The sequence below is a fragment of the Stigmatopora argus genome, chromosome 1 (genome assembly GCF_051989625.1).
Source record: "Stigmatopora argus isolate UIUO_Sarg chromosome 1, RoL_Sarg_1.0, whole genome shotgun sequence".
NCBI lineage: Eukaryota > Metazoa > Chordata > Actinopteri > Syngnathiformes > Syngnathidae > Stigmatopora > Stigmatopora argus.
Genome location: NC_135387.1, coordinates 18,104,071 through 18,121,173, shown reverse-complemented (window position 1 = coordinate 18,121,173; position 17,103 = coordinate 18,104,071). Strand labels below are relative to the sequence as shown.

General features: G+C 39.4%; 1 protein-coding gene across 2 annotated transcripts in view; it reads right to left on the bottom strand.

Moving 5' to 3' along the window:
- The window catches only part of LOC144077667 (cilia- and flagella-associated protein 47-like), a 29,639-nt gene continuing 12,536 nt past the window's right edge, over nucleotides 1-17,103 (bottom strand). For both annotated transcript variants that reach the window (XM_077605571.1, XM_077605579.1), the window contains 39 exons: nucleotides 16,908-17,008; nucleotides 16,691-16,804; nucleotides 16,382-16,601; nucleotides 16,231-16,302; nucleotides 15,972-16,109; nucleotides 14,312-14,393; nucleotides 13,495-13,590; nucleotides 13,190-13,376; nucleotides 12,998-13,095; nucleotides 12,633-12,749; nucleotides 12,351-12,485; nucleotides 12,097-12,209; nucleotides 11,820-11,970; nucleotides 11,323-11,411; nucleotides 11,151-11,237; nucleotides 10,978-11,021; nucleotides 10,750-10,889; nucleotides 10,224-10,329; nucleotides 9,699-9,928; nucleotides 8,987-9,122; nucleotides 8,705-8,832; nucleotides 8,378-8,443; nucleotides 8,132-8,275; nucleotides 7,718-7,891; nucleotides 7,470-7,581; nucleotides 7,326-7,379; nucleotides 7,154-7,251; nucleotides 6,896-7,071; nucleotides 6,216-6,323; nucleotides 5,677-5,788; nucleotides 4,238-4,342; nucleotides 3,932-4,088; nucleotides 3,755-3,838; nucleotides 3,318-3,444; nucleotides 2,883-3,061; nucleotides 2,628-2,787; nucleotides 953-1,114; nucleotides 371-539; nucleotides 1-294 (listed from right to left, as the gene is read on the bottom strand). In XM_077605571.1, the coding sequence (XP_077461697.1) occupies nucleotides 133-294; nucleotides 371-539; nucleotides 953-1,114; nucleotides 2,628-2,787; nucleotides 2,883-3,061; nucleotides 3,318-3,444; nucleotides 3,755-3,838; nucleotides 3,932-4,088; nucleotides 4,238-4,342; nucleotides 5,677-5,788; nucleotides 6,216-6,323; nucleotides 6,896-7,071; nucleotides 7,154-7,251; nucleotides 7,326-7,379; nucleotides 7,470-7,581; nucleotides 7,718-7,891; nucleotides 8,132-8,275; nucleotides 8,378-8,443; nucleotides 8,705-8,832; nucleotides 8,987-9,122; nucleotides 9,699-9,928; nucleotides 10,224-10,329; nucleotides 10,750-10,889; nucleotides 10,978-11,021; nucleotides 11,151-11,237; nucleotides 11,323-11,411; nucleotides 11,820-11,970; nucleotides 12,097-12,209; nucleotides 12,351-12,485; nucleotides 12,633-12,749; nucleotides 12,998-13,095; nucleotides 13,190-13,376; nucleotides 13,495-13,590; nucleotides 14,312-14,393; nucleotides 15,972-16,109; nucleotides 16,231-16,302; nucleotides 16,382-16,601; nucleotides 16,691-16,804; nucleotides 16,908-17,008 (4,933 nt within the window). In that variant the 3' untranslated portion in view covers nucleotides 1-132. The remainder of the gene's footprint in view (nucleotides 295-370; nucleotides 540-952; nucleotides 1,115-2,627; nucleotides 2,788-2,882; nucleotides 3,062-3,317; nucleotides 3,445-3,754; nucleotides 3,839-3,931; nucleotides 4,089-4,237; nucleotides 4,343-5,676; nucleotides 5,789-6,215; nucleotides 6,324-6,895; nucleotides 7,072-7,153; nucleotides 7,252-7,325; nucleotides 7,380-7,469; nucleotides 7,582-7,717; nucleotides 7,892-8,131; nucleotides 8,276-8,377; nucleotides 8,444-8,704; nucleotides 8,833-8,986; nucleotides 9,123-9,698; nucleotides 9,929-10,223; nucleotides 10,330-10,749; nucleotides 10,890-10,977; nucleotides 11,022-11,150; nucleotides 11,238-11,322; nucleotides 11,412-11,819; nucleotides 11,971-12,096; nucleotides 12,210-12,350; nucleotides 12,486-12,632; nucleotides 12,750-12,997; nucleotides 13,096-13,189; nucleotides 13,377-13,494; nucleotides 13,591-14,311; nucleotides 14,394-15,971; nucleotides 16,110-16,230; nucleotides 16,303-16,381; nucleotides 16,602-16,690; nucleotides 16,805-16,907; nucleotides 17,009-17,103) is intronic.

The following is a 17,103-nucleotide window of genomic DNA, read 5'->3' as shown; positions in this document are numbered from 1 at the left end:
CAAAAAACACGTTCATTATAAGTAGTTATTACTATTAAAATAAGAAAAACTAACAGAGGTTCCCTTTTAAAAAGGTACTACATACTTAAAATTGACTGTACTTCCCCCACCGAAGGAAAAAAAGATTAGGAGTTATTTGCGAAATTTCAGCGGTGCCGAATTTGCCAGGGCCGGAACACGAATATTCCTTGCTACATAGTTGGTTTGGGGTACTGGAGCTGTGTTTTTGGGGCAGGATACTGAGGGGTGAGCGGCTACACCTCTGATGTCATACTTCCACTGCATGCCTGATGCCTATCGTAATGAATGGTTAGTTGAGAATCATTCAACTCTGAAATGAAAGTGGTTTGTAAATCCTGTTTTGGAATACCTGAATGATAAGTCTTGCGTTGTGCCTCTTATTTTTGATGGCGGGAGTGAAGAACACATTGATGAGGGCACCGTTGGAGTCCAATGGTGGCAACATCCCGGAGCTCGGAGTTACCGCAAACTCATCGCTGCTGCCTGGCTGGAACGTCGCAGTAAACGGCGCTGGCCTCCTGACAATTTAGGTTTGAATATTTACATTGAAAATACACAGATGCAAACACAAATTTATAGCCCTTCCATTTTCAACTTCAAAATAAAACATTCTGTATGTTAAATCTTATAATAAGCAGGAAAGAATAACAGGTTTTTCCTATTAATCTTTGTAAGTGGTTGCCTTTTTATATGATGACTTTAGCAACGTTAAAGATAAATCACAATGCCTTATTACTTGTGATTCACTAAAACAAAGTGTGGAATAGGTAAGCAATCAATAAAAGTAGTTAGCATTTTATATTTCCTAAGGGCAGGCAGAACAAAAATCAATAGTTTACAATCATAGACCTTTACCAGATGCTTGTAGTAATTCCTGATATACAGTGAAAAAGGACACAGTTATAGATGAATGCAGGCAGAGATATAGTACCTAGTGGTGCTGGTCAAGTAGAAGCCCACCGCGGATGTTTTGCCAAACTCGGTGACGTCTGTGTCGATGAAGTCATCAACCTGAGGCTCTGTGGCGATGACATCGAGAGAAAACTCCCACATTTGTCCGGACACATGCTGTACCACGAGAATTGCTGAGCAGCTGTATACACATACACAGAGAGGATTAACTCCCAAGGTATCGACTCCTGTCGGAGTATATTGCATTGTGCATAATGGGTTTGCAGATTAAGATTCAAGCCTGATGAATAAATTAATCTCTCAGCAGGAAGCGTAATGCAATGCACAAGATGAGCAGGAACTGGGCATTTGTGGCAGTAATGTTATTTGCAGTAAAATGCTTTAAGAGTACATAGACATTCTGTGCTACATGCTTTATTGCAGACAAGATCCTGGCTGGTTCTTAGATTGGATCTCTACAACTGTGATTTCAAGTTTTGAAAGGGGAAAGGAAGAACTGAATTTGAAAAACTGAAATTACCGTGTGCGGTCGATTGGTCGCCGGTCTTTTGGTCGCGGTCTTTTGGTCGCCGGTCTTTTGGTCGCGGTCTTTTGGTTGCGGTCTTTTGGTTGCGGTCTTTTGGTTGCGGTCTTTTGGTCGCACCGACCGCGACAACGGGCGGCCAAAAGACCGGCGACTAAAAGACCGACGACCAAAAGACCGGCGATAAAACAAGGTAAAACAACGCGGTCTACGCATCAATAAAAGCCAACAATGGCCATGAGCAGTTTCACTGAGCCGACGTGTGAGTGTATAAGAGTTTGTATGTACATGAGTTGTCCCCTTAGAAAGGGATGTCAGTCAGGGTCTTAACAAGTTCTCCAACAAAAAACAATAAAAGTCCGGGAAATTTGGAGCTTTTCTTTAGCCTAATAATTACTAGGGCATTAAGTATGACTAAATAGTAATTCACAGTTTATTATTTAGGGAATTTGAGCAACGATTTAAATGGTAATTATCACTTACCTTCCGGGCGACCAAAAGATCGGCGACCAAAAGACCGGCGACCAATCGACCGTGTACCGAAATTACAGGGGGCAAAATGTTTTTGCCATTGCTCTGTCATTGGTGTCCCTGACTGGTGCCCACGGTTGGCTGGGATAGGCTCCAGCACCACTTGTGAGGATAAGTGGTACGGAAAATGAATGAATGAATTAGTAATTCATTATTTTTTCTAATCACCTCTCAAAGGTTTTGCTATTTGTAATTAAGACGAAATTGGTGCTCCGTCCCTACATTTCTGCTTGTTGTCTCAGGTCAGCAAACCAACTACTTTTGGAAAAAACATTAAAACATAGTGCAAATAGGCTGTAACAAATTAATTCAGGCAAACCAGATGAGGCAAGAAAAGGAATGCTACGTTTACGGGGCGTGTCATCTCTAATGTTACAAAGATGAACACACTGAATGAACACTCGCCTCCTGCTGTATGTCTGTATAATGTAAATCTTTTCTGACTCCATATTTGCTTTCTCATGGAGGGTGTAGAATATTTTTTATCACATTCTGAAGGTGTTGATCCATTATGAAAATGGGTGATAAAATGTCAAGCTGTTAGCATTTATGAGATTGTGTGTTTATGTGTATCTGCATCAATCAAAAGTGCGCTTGGGTGCCTCTTGTCTATGTGCATGAAGCTTTTCTGTGCGAGCACCTGCATTGCTTGACTGGATTGTGGATCAGATTGATGGTAAGCGTTACAATGCCAGTTTCAGGGTCACTTTTTGCTTCTTGGACGCAAGCGGAAAGGCTGTCCTCAGTTTCACATTCAAAACGCACCTCACATTGGAAGTCTTCAACCGTCAAATTGGAAACTGGAATTAAGTAAAAAAAAAAAGTTGAGCAAATAGAACAGGCGTGATAAACACGTATAGAAAAATAGATAAAAATGCATGAATGCATGGCACACCTTTATGTTCACTTTGAGTTCCTGGGACATATCCGCTCAGCTGGACATCAAGTTTCTTCTCCTGCTGGCAGCCGGCCTCACACTGGAGCACGCAGAGTGGTAAGTTGTCCATAAGCACTCTCACGGGAATCCCAAAGATAGGGTAAGTCCAACAGAGGGTTGACAGCTTCTTTCTTGCCCTGTTTAGTAAAGATTAGGGGTCATACTTAACATTTTACTCTTAAAAAAATGTTGAAATAAGCCACACCAATAAGCAGACTGCCTGTCGTGGTAGCATTCAATTATGAATTTCTTAAATATACGAAACAAAAGATCCTCTATGTAATATAATGTTGTCACTTGCAATACTGAGATGGATAATTTTACTATCTGTTTAAAGTTGCAGCCAATGCAGAGTGCTGTAGAGACACACAGATGATTGAAAATATAACCCACCTTTTCCCGCATGTAACTGTGTTGAGGGGTGAGAAAGAGATGCTTAGCCAGACATATTGTTGGTCCATGGACTTTGGTGTGAATACCACTGGCACATCCAAACTGGCTCCCTCACTTATCTGAATACCTGCGATAAATGCATCACAGAAATATTAATTTTCCTTTGGTACGCATATCTGTCCGGTTGCTGAAGTAAGATGTATACAAAAATCATTCCATTTATTTCCAGCAAATAAACATGGAAAATAACTACCATCTAAAATCTGTCTACAGAGGTTAGATTATTGAAATGATGATCAAGTGATGCTCATAACTCAAATCACCTTGACTCTCATATCTTTTTCCCCACTGAAGTATATAATGAAATGACATGCATCCTCTCCAGCATATGAAAAAAAACTATTGTTTTTGTAAAGTTGTTTACATAGCAAACACACCTTCTGATTGGCCCAGAGAAAGGTAAAACACATCCTTGTCCGGAGCCACTGGAACAAAATCAGGGGAAGAACTTGGGTCCTTATCTATTAAAAATACACATAAGAATATGTGATGATGAGCATGTGTGTTTAGGAGTCACAGGGATGAATGTAAATGGACAAGTGGCACCATGTGACCTGTCAGTGTGATTGTCAGTGTGCCTGGGCAATCAGTAGGGTTTGTGAACTGTATGGTTAGGCACTTGCTGGAACCAACTGTGGTGCAGATGCTCAGCGGGTCCTCCCGTCCGGGCGCAAGACCCCGGCCAAATAACAACACGCTCCATTGAGGCAACTAAAGTGAGAATGGACAAGGTTGTCATGATGGCGATCGAGCTAAAATGCACCTATTTAACCAATTTAGTAATGACAAAATGTAGTCAGAATATAGAGAAATTCATCATATTGACAGTTAATTTGTTTTTACTGTATGTTTATAAACACCTGAGTGGAGGTAAAAGTTAACTTTCCTCCTTGGTTACACTCTCCAATAGAAGATGGAATAAAGAGAACCCCAAATTGGATGTCGGATTGGGGTTCCACTGTCAGCTGAAACACAGATAGGACAGGGTAGATCATCTGCAAAGTCAGTCAGTAGCGATTTACTAACTATCATGCACATGACCTGATCACAATGACTATACATCAGCCATATTCATGATGATAAATTGAAAGTTGTTACCAGTAGAGTTCATGTACTGATGAAAACCTAGACCTCTTGGCTCTGTTTTTATGTCTAGTGAAAATCCAGATTGTTTTTTGGGGCTCTGTATACAGAGTAACACTTGATTTAAAAAAATAAAATAAACGTAATTATGCTTATTCACAAAGTCAAATGCATGTTTTTTTGAAAAGGAATAGCAAGAGTGAAAAGGATGAAAGTACCGTATTTTCTCGATTATAACACGCAGATTTTTGCTATATAATTAATTCCAATATATGGGGTGCGTGTTATAATCAATAACTAAAATAAATTACAAATTTTCGATCGAAAAAAGCATTGTCAAACTCACTTTGACGCACGGATTTTACGTCATCTCGTAAAGCCGATCGAAAATCGGAAAGTCCAGACCACCACTGCCCCCCTCTAGCCTCGTACTCGTCTCAGTTCACCCTCTCTCAGTTCAGTTTTGGACATTGTACAAGCAACATGGCATCAAAACGAGCAAGTTATACCGCAGCGTTCAAAAGAAAAGTCATCAAAGTGGCAGAGGAATTGGGCAACAGAGAAGCTGGAAGAAAATTCGATATTAGTGAAGCTAACATCCGTGGTTGGAGGAAGAAGAAAGACTCATTATTGAAAGAAAAAGCAACAGCAAAAGCATCAGGACGTGGAAGAAAAGCAATGTTCCCAGAGTTAGAGAAAGAACTTCTTAAAACGATTGCTGAGAGAAGAGCTGCAGGGTGTGCCATCAACACAGTCGAGCTGCGTATCCTCGCCCTGAAAATCATGAAAAAAACCAACAAGGATTCCGGCTTCAAATCGTCTGCATGTTGGTGCTATAAGTTTATGCAACGGCACGACCTATCTGTAAGAAAGAGAACGTCAATTGCCCAAAGGATGCCGGAGGACTACGGGAAATTTTAGGTGCGCACTATATTCGATTACTGCGTTTTTCCAGATGTTTTTGGCCCAAAATTACCTGCGTGTTATTTTCGAGTGCGCGTTAAATTCGAGAAAATACGGTAGATAAACAAGTGAAAAAACAGGTTGAAAGGGCTGATGGACAATATAAAAGCAACATCAACAATAATAGTTGTCACATGCTCAATCTGATAAAATAAAAAGTAAATAGAATCAATAAAGTCATGTTGTCCAAAGAGAATTGCGAGCAGTGAAATGTGGGTAGGAGGAGAAAGAATAATAAAATAAAAAAACTAACAGTGCTTTCTGAACCGAGTTCTAGCGTGTAGTTCCTGGGATTATTGTTGGACACCATCACCTCAACTGTTTCTTCTTTGGGGTTGACCACTGTAATTGACTGTCTAGTCGATCTGGGGAAAACAAAAACATTAAGAAAACCCCAGAAAATAAAATTCGCTTGTAATGACATGTCAAATTGAACAGAAAATTTAAAAAAGGCTGATTCTGACTTAATAGTTAAATATTGATGTGAATTGTGTAACCTTAAAAAAATTAGAACTTTGGTAGTGGTATAAGTTTAATTTTCAGCATGACTTCAAAACAATGCTTTATTGAAGAAAAAGTACAAAATATTTTAAATAGTCAAAAGACTTGCTCTACATTATGTCCTTTATTAAATTATTTATGAATTCCTTACTATGGTGGTATTTTTAAGTGTGGGGAAAAAAGCACAATAGGTTGTAGGACAATCAGCTTTTTAACTGGCGAATGGTAAATATATAAGATATATACCTACAGTCTGATTGATGTATTGCATGTGTTTGTGTTGTTACCTACTTGCCCAATGGACAGCAAGTCTGTGGGAGTGTGACGACAGCAGAGGGAATAGCATAAAGATCCAGCTGGTACCAAAACTCTCCAATTGATGCAGAGTGGAACACCACGCTAAAACAGATTAAACACAAACCCAAAATAATGACAATACAATTATAGATTAAATTTTTTCTACAGTAACTGGCAAATGGAGGAAATCTCTTGCATCTTTATCCACATTATTTACCTGCGCACATTCAATCACTGGCACACTGTGCTCAGTCACATGCATACCATTGTTTTACAATTTTTCAAGAAATTGTTCCCCTTTGAGTATTGTTACACTTTATTGTCATTGGAAATATATTGCCCAATGTTTTGTGTTCAAACAGCCATCCAACCATTGCCTGTAGTGCTCATCCGCACCAGGGTTGCTGGGTTGCAAGAGCCTATCATACCTGACTATGTCAACCAATCACAGAGCATGAAGAGACCCCAGTTCACACTCACTCACACATTAGAACAACTAAAGCACCCAGTTATTCACTGGGCGGCAATCTAATCGAACATCTTAATGGTAAATAGCACAAACTGATAAATGGCAGGTTTTATTTTTGAGGTCATAACTTCATGTATTTCTGTGCAGTTTTTTAAAGTAGGAAATCCACAGAACAGGTACGGCAGAAAAATACAAAGTTTCTCACCCGCCTTTACGCTTCCCTATTTTTCCAGGGGAAAATGTCACTTTGTAGTTCAGTGTTTCACGCGGGGGGATCAAAATCCAGCCTGCTCCACATAAGTCATCTCCTTCCAGGTCCACAATGAGAATAAGAAGTTCTACTCCTGGGTTATTAACAGGGATCTCTATGGCAACTGAGCTCTAGAAACCGGTAATATTGCAAACACAATATCTGATTAGCAGATTTCTGGTTTCAGAAAGAAAAGTTTCCACTAAATCTTACTTGAACGGTGCACTGCACTTTAATATTCTTCACAGGTGTTTCTGGTTCACAATGTATTTCAAGCGTGTAGAAGACCTCATAGAGTCCGACAATATTTCCTGATTGCATATACAGTATGTACAGCATGGGTATATACGTACATATATAAAATATTAGGGGGGGAGTAGAGTACCTCTGTCACTGTCCCGCTCATTAGTGCGATTGATCTCAATAAATGATAGACAACCTGTAAGAAACATCTGACTTTCATTAGACCTATGCTTTAATTGCTTTCAATCAAATGCTAATCAAATGAACCAAAGGAGGTTAAAGTCACCTGATAGCATTCCTCGTCTCCGTGGCAACACAGCCATGGTGTACAGGGAGCTTTGACCAGGTTTAACCTTTAGCGATGCGATTCCACTGACAGAGGGCAAATCTGTGACCACCTATATGCACGTATAGTACATGTGGACAAACAAAAGCATGTACAAGAAAAGGTGCATCAAAAAAGAATCTCTTTCTTATTTTGAAATCCAGAGGAGCGCATCTTGCTTGCACTTAAGTGATGCCATTAAAACAAACCTGAAGTGAGAGTGTTTTCTGACTGTAGTTGGGTACACTAAATTCTCTGTGAGTGGTCTTGCCAACAGGACAGCGTAGCACTACGTGCTCCACAGGCAAGGGTCGCTCACCCACTCCTCGAATGGTAAAGACATGATCCACCCCGTTGTAGCTGTTATGCAAAGATAGCTTCCCCTAGAGGAGCAGTGATTGTGCTCAACATTTTATACCACATATTCAATTCAAACTTCACTTATAAAATTGAACTTGACTTATTATAGCATATAAAGTTATAAACAAATGAGCTAGGACTTTAATTGAGCCCAGTCATGTAATATACTTTACATATAAGTAAAACCTCATAGCATACCACCAAATTCAAAATGTCGGTACAGTACTTGACTTACAGTAAATTGAAGAACTAGGAAAACCAACCATGACAATGCCTTGTGTAGCTGGATGAAAAGTCAGAGGGTAACAAGCTCTTGTCCCGGCTGGCACAATGAGAACATCAGGACCATAAAATCCATCAGCACATAACTCAGCTTTCAAGGTCCAGTCATGGCTAGTCTCATTATGCTGCAAGAAATGGGGAAAAAGTGAATACCATTTTCCCTTTGTGTCTTTTGATTCAAACACATTTGTATATAATAAAGAAGCAATAGCCGATCAACAGCTCACCAGAGGTATATCTTGTGTGACTGAATGCTGAGCAGGTGAGCTAAAGTCCAAGTGATGTGATTCTCCCTGTAGAGACACGTTTAAAAATAGTAACAAATCACTACCTTTTATTTTACGTTTCTGAGCAAGCATTTCTAAAAAAAAAAACGGACAATCAAACAAAACAGAACATAGTAATTAATAATAGACGACAAATGACAGCTTTTAAAGATCTACTTTGAACACCATGTTGGGAAATATCTGGCTACACTGTCAGTGTTTCAGTAGCCAGAAAGGTAATATTACTAGTTTCACAGATTTGCAAAAGCGCCTTTGCATAATATGTACCGGTGAGGTAACGAGCGCTTCCATCAAGTAGACTCTGGTATCAAAGCAGGACTTTAGGACCATCTGACATGAGAACTGGCCCACACAGTCTGCCTTGAAGCGCAGAGGTATTTCCACACAATCAAGATCTACATGGGAAAATATGATGACATACATGGTTGAAGGAAACTTTTACAAGGAAATGTTTCGAAAAACTGTGTAAATAAATTTTGCAAGTTAATGTGGCCTATAACAAAGTTAACAATACAATCCATTGAGCTTTTACATCACAAATGTGTGTACCTGAAGGATTCTTCCATATGTTGGTCTCTTTTCTTATAGGCATTGTCACAGTGCTGGGTACAGTAAAGTATCGAGGTAATGAAACATCCACACTATATACTACCCCGTTTTTGTCGTCAACATCTTTCATCTGGCTCTATCAGAGGGAAACACATGAGGTCATTCAACAAAATGTTTTCTCCTGCCAAATACGGGAGCATAGTAGGGTTATTTTGATCAGTTTAATTTACAGTAAGCAGTATTAAACTACAAGCCAGCAAATGATTTGCACGAAACCTTGAGTTTGTATATCCAGATTAAATATGCATAAACTGGTGCTGCAAGAAAATATGAATAGCATTATTTTCTGTTCAGAATGAAACCTTTGCCCTCCATCCCAAAATGTAGAAACTAATTCTATCATGCATCTTCTGTCAGCCTCCAAAAAGTAGCATGTACTCATTTTCCTTATGATGAAAACAATTTCTTCCTGGAAGGGAACATGATACTCACATCTTCCCCAGTGTACTACAAATATTGATTGAATTGCTCGAGGTGAGCTGTGTGGGACAGTTCCGTGCTGTTATATTGTTTTATTGGATAGAATTGGTGGGTTTTATGATTGTGACTTAATATTGGTGGTGTTTAGAAGCAGCCAAGTCCCCACTGAATGCCTAGGTATCAAATTCATAGCCCACCACTGTTCCAACATGTACGCAGAGTAGATGTGTACCTGCTTTTTTGAAAGCATGCATGCTGCCATGCTCGCCCTCACACTACTGCTATGCAAAGTGTAAGTCATCATCCGTCTCTGAAGTTCCATGGCACTCATCCTGTGCTGAGCCCACAGAGCCAGGGAGTTTTCCCAGGATGAATTGATCAGGGGTAGGCGGATCAGCTCTTCACATGTCTCTCCGACAGTACAGCGCAGCCGCAGCGCTGATACGCAACTGCCAGGGCCAACTGGTGAGGAAAATAGTAATGCGATTATTGCACTAGGAGTATATGCAGCAGCACTTTTAAAAAATGCAATTAATTAACCTTGGCTAATCACACGTTTTGAGCACTACGCAAGTTCATTTTCACTAAGTACAGCTAATCTTGATTAGCTCCACTGGTCCATCATGCCTGACAGAATAAAATTGGTTGATGCAGTAATGAAGTCGTTTTTTGCTTTTCAAAAGTGTTCACAATAGCAAAAGAAAATGTTCTGCCATTTCTTATTTTGCCTGATATTAGTTGTCTCTAAGTCTCTCACCAGAGTTACCAGGGATGGCGAATATATTTGAACTGTGCCTCACTCTTAGAGGGGAAGGTAGAGGCAAATCTGCAGTAGCCTTCACCATGTAGACCATGTCACCGAGCTGGAAAAACACATACGCTTGTTTTAAATGACTACACAGGAATCTACCGTACACATTATCTATGAGGACATCAAGGACTCAATCAATAGAAATGCTATCTTTTACAGTAGATGTTCATGTTGCCTAATTTTCTTCTATGGAAAACGTTGTGGGAGGAAACCGAAGTTACCGGAGAAAACCCATCCAAGCCCGGGGAGAACATGCAAACGCTACAGTTAGGACCAACCTGGGATCGAACCCGCCGGGACACCTCTGTTCAGAGCTCCATCTCCAAAATGCAAAGTCAGGCACTAATAATTAGTAAATATATGTTGTTGTTTTTTAAAAGTGGTCTTCTTTGTGTATTTTTCTTCATCAAATTGAGAATTTATAGTCGAGTCAGTCAGTCTTTACACAAACGCATACAGGTACAATGCTGACCTGGGGACATGTGAGCAATACGGCACAGTACTTGGTTCCCGGAGAGAAGGGAAGAAAGTGAAGGATAAGTGTGTCTGACTGGCCAGGCTTCAGATTAACACTGATCACTGTGCTGATGAACTCGCAACCATCTCCTCCTGTAAAACACACAAAAACAGCCATCACATTGTCATACCCACTCACATTTGTGCACCCTGTTGATTGTGTCGGCAAACTATTTCTTTCCTGCCATCTCTTCATGACAGCTTCTCTCTAATGGTTTCTTCTCATTCCTGAAACAAAGAAGATTTTTTTAAATCACAGAAAAGAAATAACCACATTCGGATTAAATTATTTAGAAGGTTGAAAAAATAATCTCACGAGTCATCCATAAAATACCATAAAAAATATTCTATCATTACTTGGCTTTGAGTAACGCCTGTTGAACAAGTCTGTCGATTTCCTTTTCCGACTCCAATGGGTTGACTTTTGACTCTATCGTCAACACACTGAAAAAGCAGACGGGAGCAATTGTGTTCAAGAGTTTGTCTGTGGAGCCAATTTATTCAATTTTTTAAAAATCTAAACACTTACCTGAAGTCACCTTGCCCATTAAATGAGTTTGTTATCTGAACTTGAACCACTTTTAGCACATAGCAAGGAATCTTGCATGTGACACTTTTCTAAGAGAGATGGATACATAAAGTAAGAAGGTAGGAATAATATAAATATTTTGTTATTATAAGAGATCCTGTAGATTCAGATTTTTGTTTTATTTTGGATTGATCTACCAATTAGTCACAAACAAATGCTTGTGAGAATTTAGTTAGCCCTGGTGGTTCGATCAAAGATTTATAACAAAGACGCAGGTTCAAATTCTGGCCAATGCAACAAACATGTATGAGGCAGAAATTGTGAAATGGTTGATTCTAGTTCTAGTCACTGACTGGCAATAAAATGTGGGAGAAACCAAAAACCTCATCTTCCTCGAGTGTGGACAGACTATCAGTATTTTTTACTGAAATTCTAGAGTGTTGAGTTTCTCTTTTAACCAATGCCAGTTTGATCCGGTATAAAATGCTACGACTTACGGTGGGTGTGATTTGACTAACACAGGTGTTCACTTTGAAAGTCAAAGTTGCCCCTTGTCGGGCAGAAGTTGAGGTAGATATCAATAATAGAACAGCTTCCTTAGGCTGCAGGAATGAGGAGCAGTACTGGATAGTCAGATCAGTGCTTGCACTGTGAAGACAACACATGTTCTATTATAATTTGACAACAATCATTTTTACCGTACCTCACATTTTTGGGTGGGCCATGACTTTTAACACAAATCATTGGTGTGGGCTTTTGGGAGTTCATATTTACTTTGGAGGAATGGTGACAGTAGAGCCATCGGCAACAGAGAAAAGATTGGCATCCTGTCCTAGAAGTAAAGCCCGATATTTGACAAGGCAGCTGGACGGGTTTTTAAGATGCACCTGCATCACACAAATCAAGCAAACGCATTCAGCTCCTTTCACCTTTAAGCATTTAAATGTTTCTTTCTTTGACAAGACACAGAATCTGGTTATTTTGCAAGTAGTTTCCATCATTACACAGTCATTAAACAATGGTCTTACCTGTTTGCTCAAGGTTCTGTTTAGGCTTCCAGAGAACGAGATTGTATTTATGGGCTTGTATTGGGGAAGCCTCTCATATAGAAGAACACACAACATCAGCAGTTGCACTGGATTGGGATCTGACAAGTCTGTGGGCTGTACACACAAATATATAACAGGTTACATTGGATATAAAAGGTCAGACGCCTGTTCAAGTGTTGAGTTTGGCGATACAGTCAAAGGGAAATTGGGGATTACATCCAAAAGGAGGGGAGAATCTCAGTCAAATAGTAAATGTTGTACCTTTAGATCCATGTTGAGAGAAAGCATAGTTAACGCCTGGACAATAATAATGTTGTTGTGAAGAATTTGCTCCAGGGTGGTACTGGTTGGGTACATCCTTTGAAAGTGGCTTGAGACCTGCAATAAATACATCATGAAAAAAATAGGAAAAACAACCATTTTAGTCATTACTAAAACTTTGGGCAATTGTGATATAAACTTTTATATTATTATTATCACTGTGAGATTTTTTAATCAAGTATAAAGGTGGGGCTGTTTAGGAGGTTGAGAGAGACTATTTCATTAAAGTGGATGCATAAGTGACCTTTTGATAGACATAGCACATTCTAGCCTAAAAATGGGAAAACACATGCACACACACTGACCAGGTATGGGCAGTAGGCAGCAAGCAAAGTAGCAAGAACAAGACCGTCAGCCAAGTCCAAGTCAAAATTGACAATCCAGCGTGCTGGTGGGACAGTACCTGAAATCAGGAAAAACTCTCCAATCAATAAAACAGATTAAGGCAAATGATATGAGCGCTCCATGAGGACTGATTTGATTATAAATACTCGTACCTGAACCCCACACAGTGTCCCTCATGTAATGATAGTGGGAATTCAGCCAAGAGAGAATCATGAGCTCATGACGAGAGTAGAGGTTGCTGGGCAGTGACTGAATATTGGGAATTCCATCTTCACCTTTCTGATAGCTCACTTTATTCAAGTTTGGACTTCTTTCTGATACGCGACACAACACCAAGACCTGGGTGGACGCATATGCAATGCATGGGCACAGATGGATAAAATTGTTTGTTTAAAATCTTTCCTTTTAAATACTTCAACAAAAGGTGAGGAAATCAAGTATAAAATACTTTTTCCACCTTATATATTTGTAGGAGAAAATCAGTCCAACACCGTTTGCTCACAGACTCATAGTCAACATAGTTGAAGTCCACACCGGGCTCTTCCGTATCAGACTGAAATAAACAAACATATTAGTGGTGGCCGGAGCTTTAACAGCATCCTATGAGAAACAACATCTCCCTCAACAATGGTGCTGACGGCCCAGATGTACTGCACATAAACATCAACCCACACCAGAAAATAACATGTTATTGTTGTGGTTTAGTAATTTGACACCTAAAATAGTTTGGAACCATTGCAAAAGCATCTGCTTAACTTTGGGATTCACTAAGAAATTGATGGATCAAATCGAAAATAAGCATGAGTACAGTACACAAGACATTTTTTTCCACGACAAAATGACGTTCGGTCACAGTGCTTGTCCCACCAAAAAAGAAGGAGAAACTCAGCAAAGTTTGCTTAATGAAGATTTGACTCGCTCTTGGGATGAATGAGTACAAAAAGAATTTATGGCAGATCACATGACTTTTAAAATGAAGATTACAGTAAAATGGGAAATTTGAAAAAAAAGTGTTCACCACGATCACTGATGTCTGCAAGGACACAGCATGGCTGCACTATTATGCCTCGATTGACACAGACAGTCTGTCAAATTCCAAAATGTGTGGCTTGGGTCAAGAAAGGCATAAAAATAAATGGATCTTTTTTGCCAAAGTCCATGCGTGCATTCCACAAAAGGCTGTCTCATCTACAACGATTTTGAATTTTATTGTCAATTGAAGACTATTCTTATTCTTATAGTCATACTTTGAGAGCAAATGACTGTGTGACTACCTGTAGGGACCACCAGTGGTTGAATTCTTCTCTATCCAGTAGATACTCAGCTCTGATGTGACTCAAACAAGCTCCCTGTACACTGGGCAAACAATTAGAAAGCAATTTAAAAGACAGCTTTTACAAAATTGTGTTCTATGTGAACCTATTGCTATTCATCAGTTGAATGAAAACATTCATTCTCTGGCCATTGAATTGATGATGAGCTTGAACTGACATTCTAGGGTTTCATTTTTTCCCTCATTGAGCAATATCCACTATGCTTTTGCAGTCATGTTGACAGAACAGTCACGCCTTGCAAAAGAAACGTTGGTGCAAATCTTTCGCCATTTATAGGTAATTGGTCTAACATTGACGTTATTATATTTTCCAAAGTCCCAATTTGTCACGATGGTAATGCCTGATCTCAAGAGAGCTCTTCACACCAGACATTACAGAAATTTCAATCAAACGCAGTTTTGCAAAGACAAAGATCAAAAATTCAACCTGATGGTTGAGCATGTCTGATCTAATAGGGTAGATTAAATGTCTGTTAAAAGCTGTTGCTTCCATTGGAGGGTCACACACTTATTAAATCCAATTTTAATAGACTACAAAAAATGTACATGGTGTGATGGATTATTTTAAGGGATTTTGTTAATCAGAGGACATTTTATAACAAGGTTCCGTAAAAAAAGAAACAGAAGAGTTTACAAACTTTTTTCTCCCACTGGACCTTTAATTGTTTTATAAACATTATCAGTGATCAACCTTCTGATGCAATCTTTGATACATGGCAAGGTTTTCGCAGGATGAATACAGTACAAAACATTGCCTTTCATCAAACTCTTGCACAAAAACTCACCCTATTTTTTCAAATTCAATCGTGAATGATTTGATGGACCAACCTTGAAACACATTTCACCACCAAGGTTGCCATGAGGAATTTCCTTATTTGCAAATCAATTATCAATTCATTTGACAACCATAGTTAGATCAGCACAGCCAGGAACATCATCGGGGACCCATACAACCCTGGTCACAATCTGTTCCAGCTGCTGCCCTCTGGCAGACGCTATAGGTCCCAAAAAGTACGGACAAATAGGCTTAAGGACAGTTTTTTCCCCACATCCATCAGATCTCTAAACTTGTGGTAACACAACACACAATCCCTTCTGTGTAATAACTTCGGGGTGAGGTAATATGAAAAGATGTTTGGGTGGTTATCTGCCTCCTACTGGCTGACTGAAGGTAAGTGAAAGACAGTGAGAGGTAAGTGATCCGCTCGGGGGGGTGATGCGATGTATCCATAATGGCAGAATGCCAAATTACGAGTCCGAAACAATCACTTAATTAGGTCTTTTAAAACGCACCTTATGGAGAAGCACTATCAATTTCGTCATACGCAGTTTCTGGGTGTGATGACAATTAGGCGTTTGTTGTTGATGATGACGACAGGGCCTATGTCCGATTATTATTATTATTATTATTGTATTCATAATCTAACTTTTGTCACTATATAGGTTTTGCTTCCAATGCTCTGAAAATAACTTCAGCCGATTAATAAACTAAATCAAACGATAATTGTGATTAATCGACTCACAAACTTATTGTTTGTGGTAGTCCTCCCCACCACATGCTCAGTACATGGGACATGAATTACAGTGTTAGACTAGTTTACCTCAGAAAAGCAAATATGGCTTCATATTGTTGGAGCAGCTGGACAGTGCGCTTGTGTAAATCTGTAGAAAATGTCTGACAGTGAGAAATGTTGGGAATCCGTTTGCCTGCCAGATGAATAATCATCTCCACTGCAGATCTAGGCAATGGATTAATAAAGAAAAAGGAAAATGAAAAATGCAGAAATAACGTGAGACAAAATATGACTTCATGATCCATAACAACAGTCCTTCAGTTTTCTATGCTTAATACTTGCATACCTGGGGTCTTTCTTTTGGCTTACCCCCTGTGCCTGTCCTTTAGGATTATTTACAATATCTTGGGACACAATTCTGAATTGACAAAGAGTTAGGCAGAAAAAAAATCATGATCACATCTAATGTGACTTAAAAAAAAGGGGAAAAAAGATACCTTCTGAGTGTATATGGTATTTTGGTGGGGTTTGGCCCATTGAGCCAACCAAAGAAGCTAAACCACCTCTCCAATGCTATTAATACATCCTGATAATATTGTCCCTCCGATGCGGCTGCAGAGGGGAATAGTGGCACGCCGGTGTCGGTCTGTGGAGTGTCTGTGTTACGAAAACTTATGCTGCTGGTCTGACTCCCACTGTCACTTTGTGAAAAGGACTCTAAATAAGAAAATTCATGCTAAGTTTTAACAAAACTTCACACCATCACATATATCTGATCATCTGTGGTACCCAAGACTTTTTCTGACCCGATGATGAGTTCTTGGGTGTCGCGCTGGTGGGTTCAAACAATGAGGACGAAGAAGTTGGATCAGACGGATCAAGACTGGGTGTATATGTAATTGTTTCAAAAAGAGTGGCCCCTAATTGCAAATCAGACAAGGACAAAAAATGTGCTTAGGTAAGTAGAGGTTGGAAACTTTTTCCCATCAATTTGAGTATGTGTTTGTGACTCTTGTACAGTACCGTTTTTGAGAACTATCTGTTGCATTGTGCGTTGACTAGCCATTTGGGGCCACACAGTCAACAAACAGTTGTCACTTGTGGCGCACAACTTGATCTTAAATCTGTTGCAGGCAAATAAAAAAAAATGATTATCTTTTAAATTGACCAATAAAACAACAGCTCCAAATAAATAACTTAGATTCAAGAAAATATCATT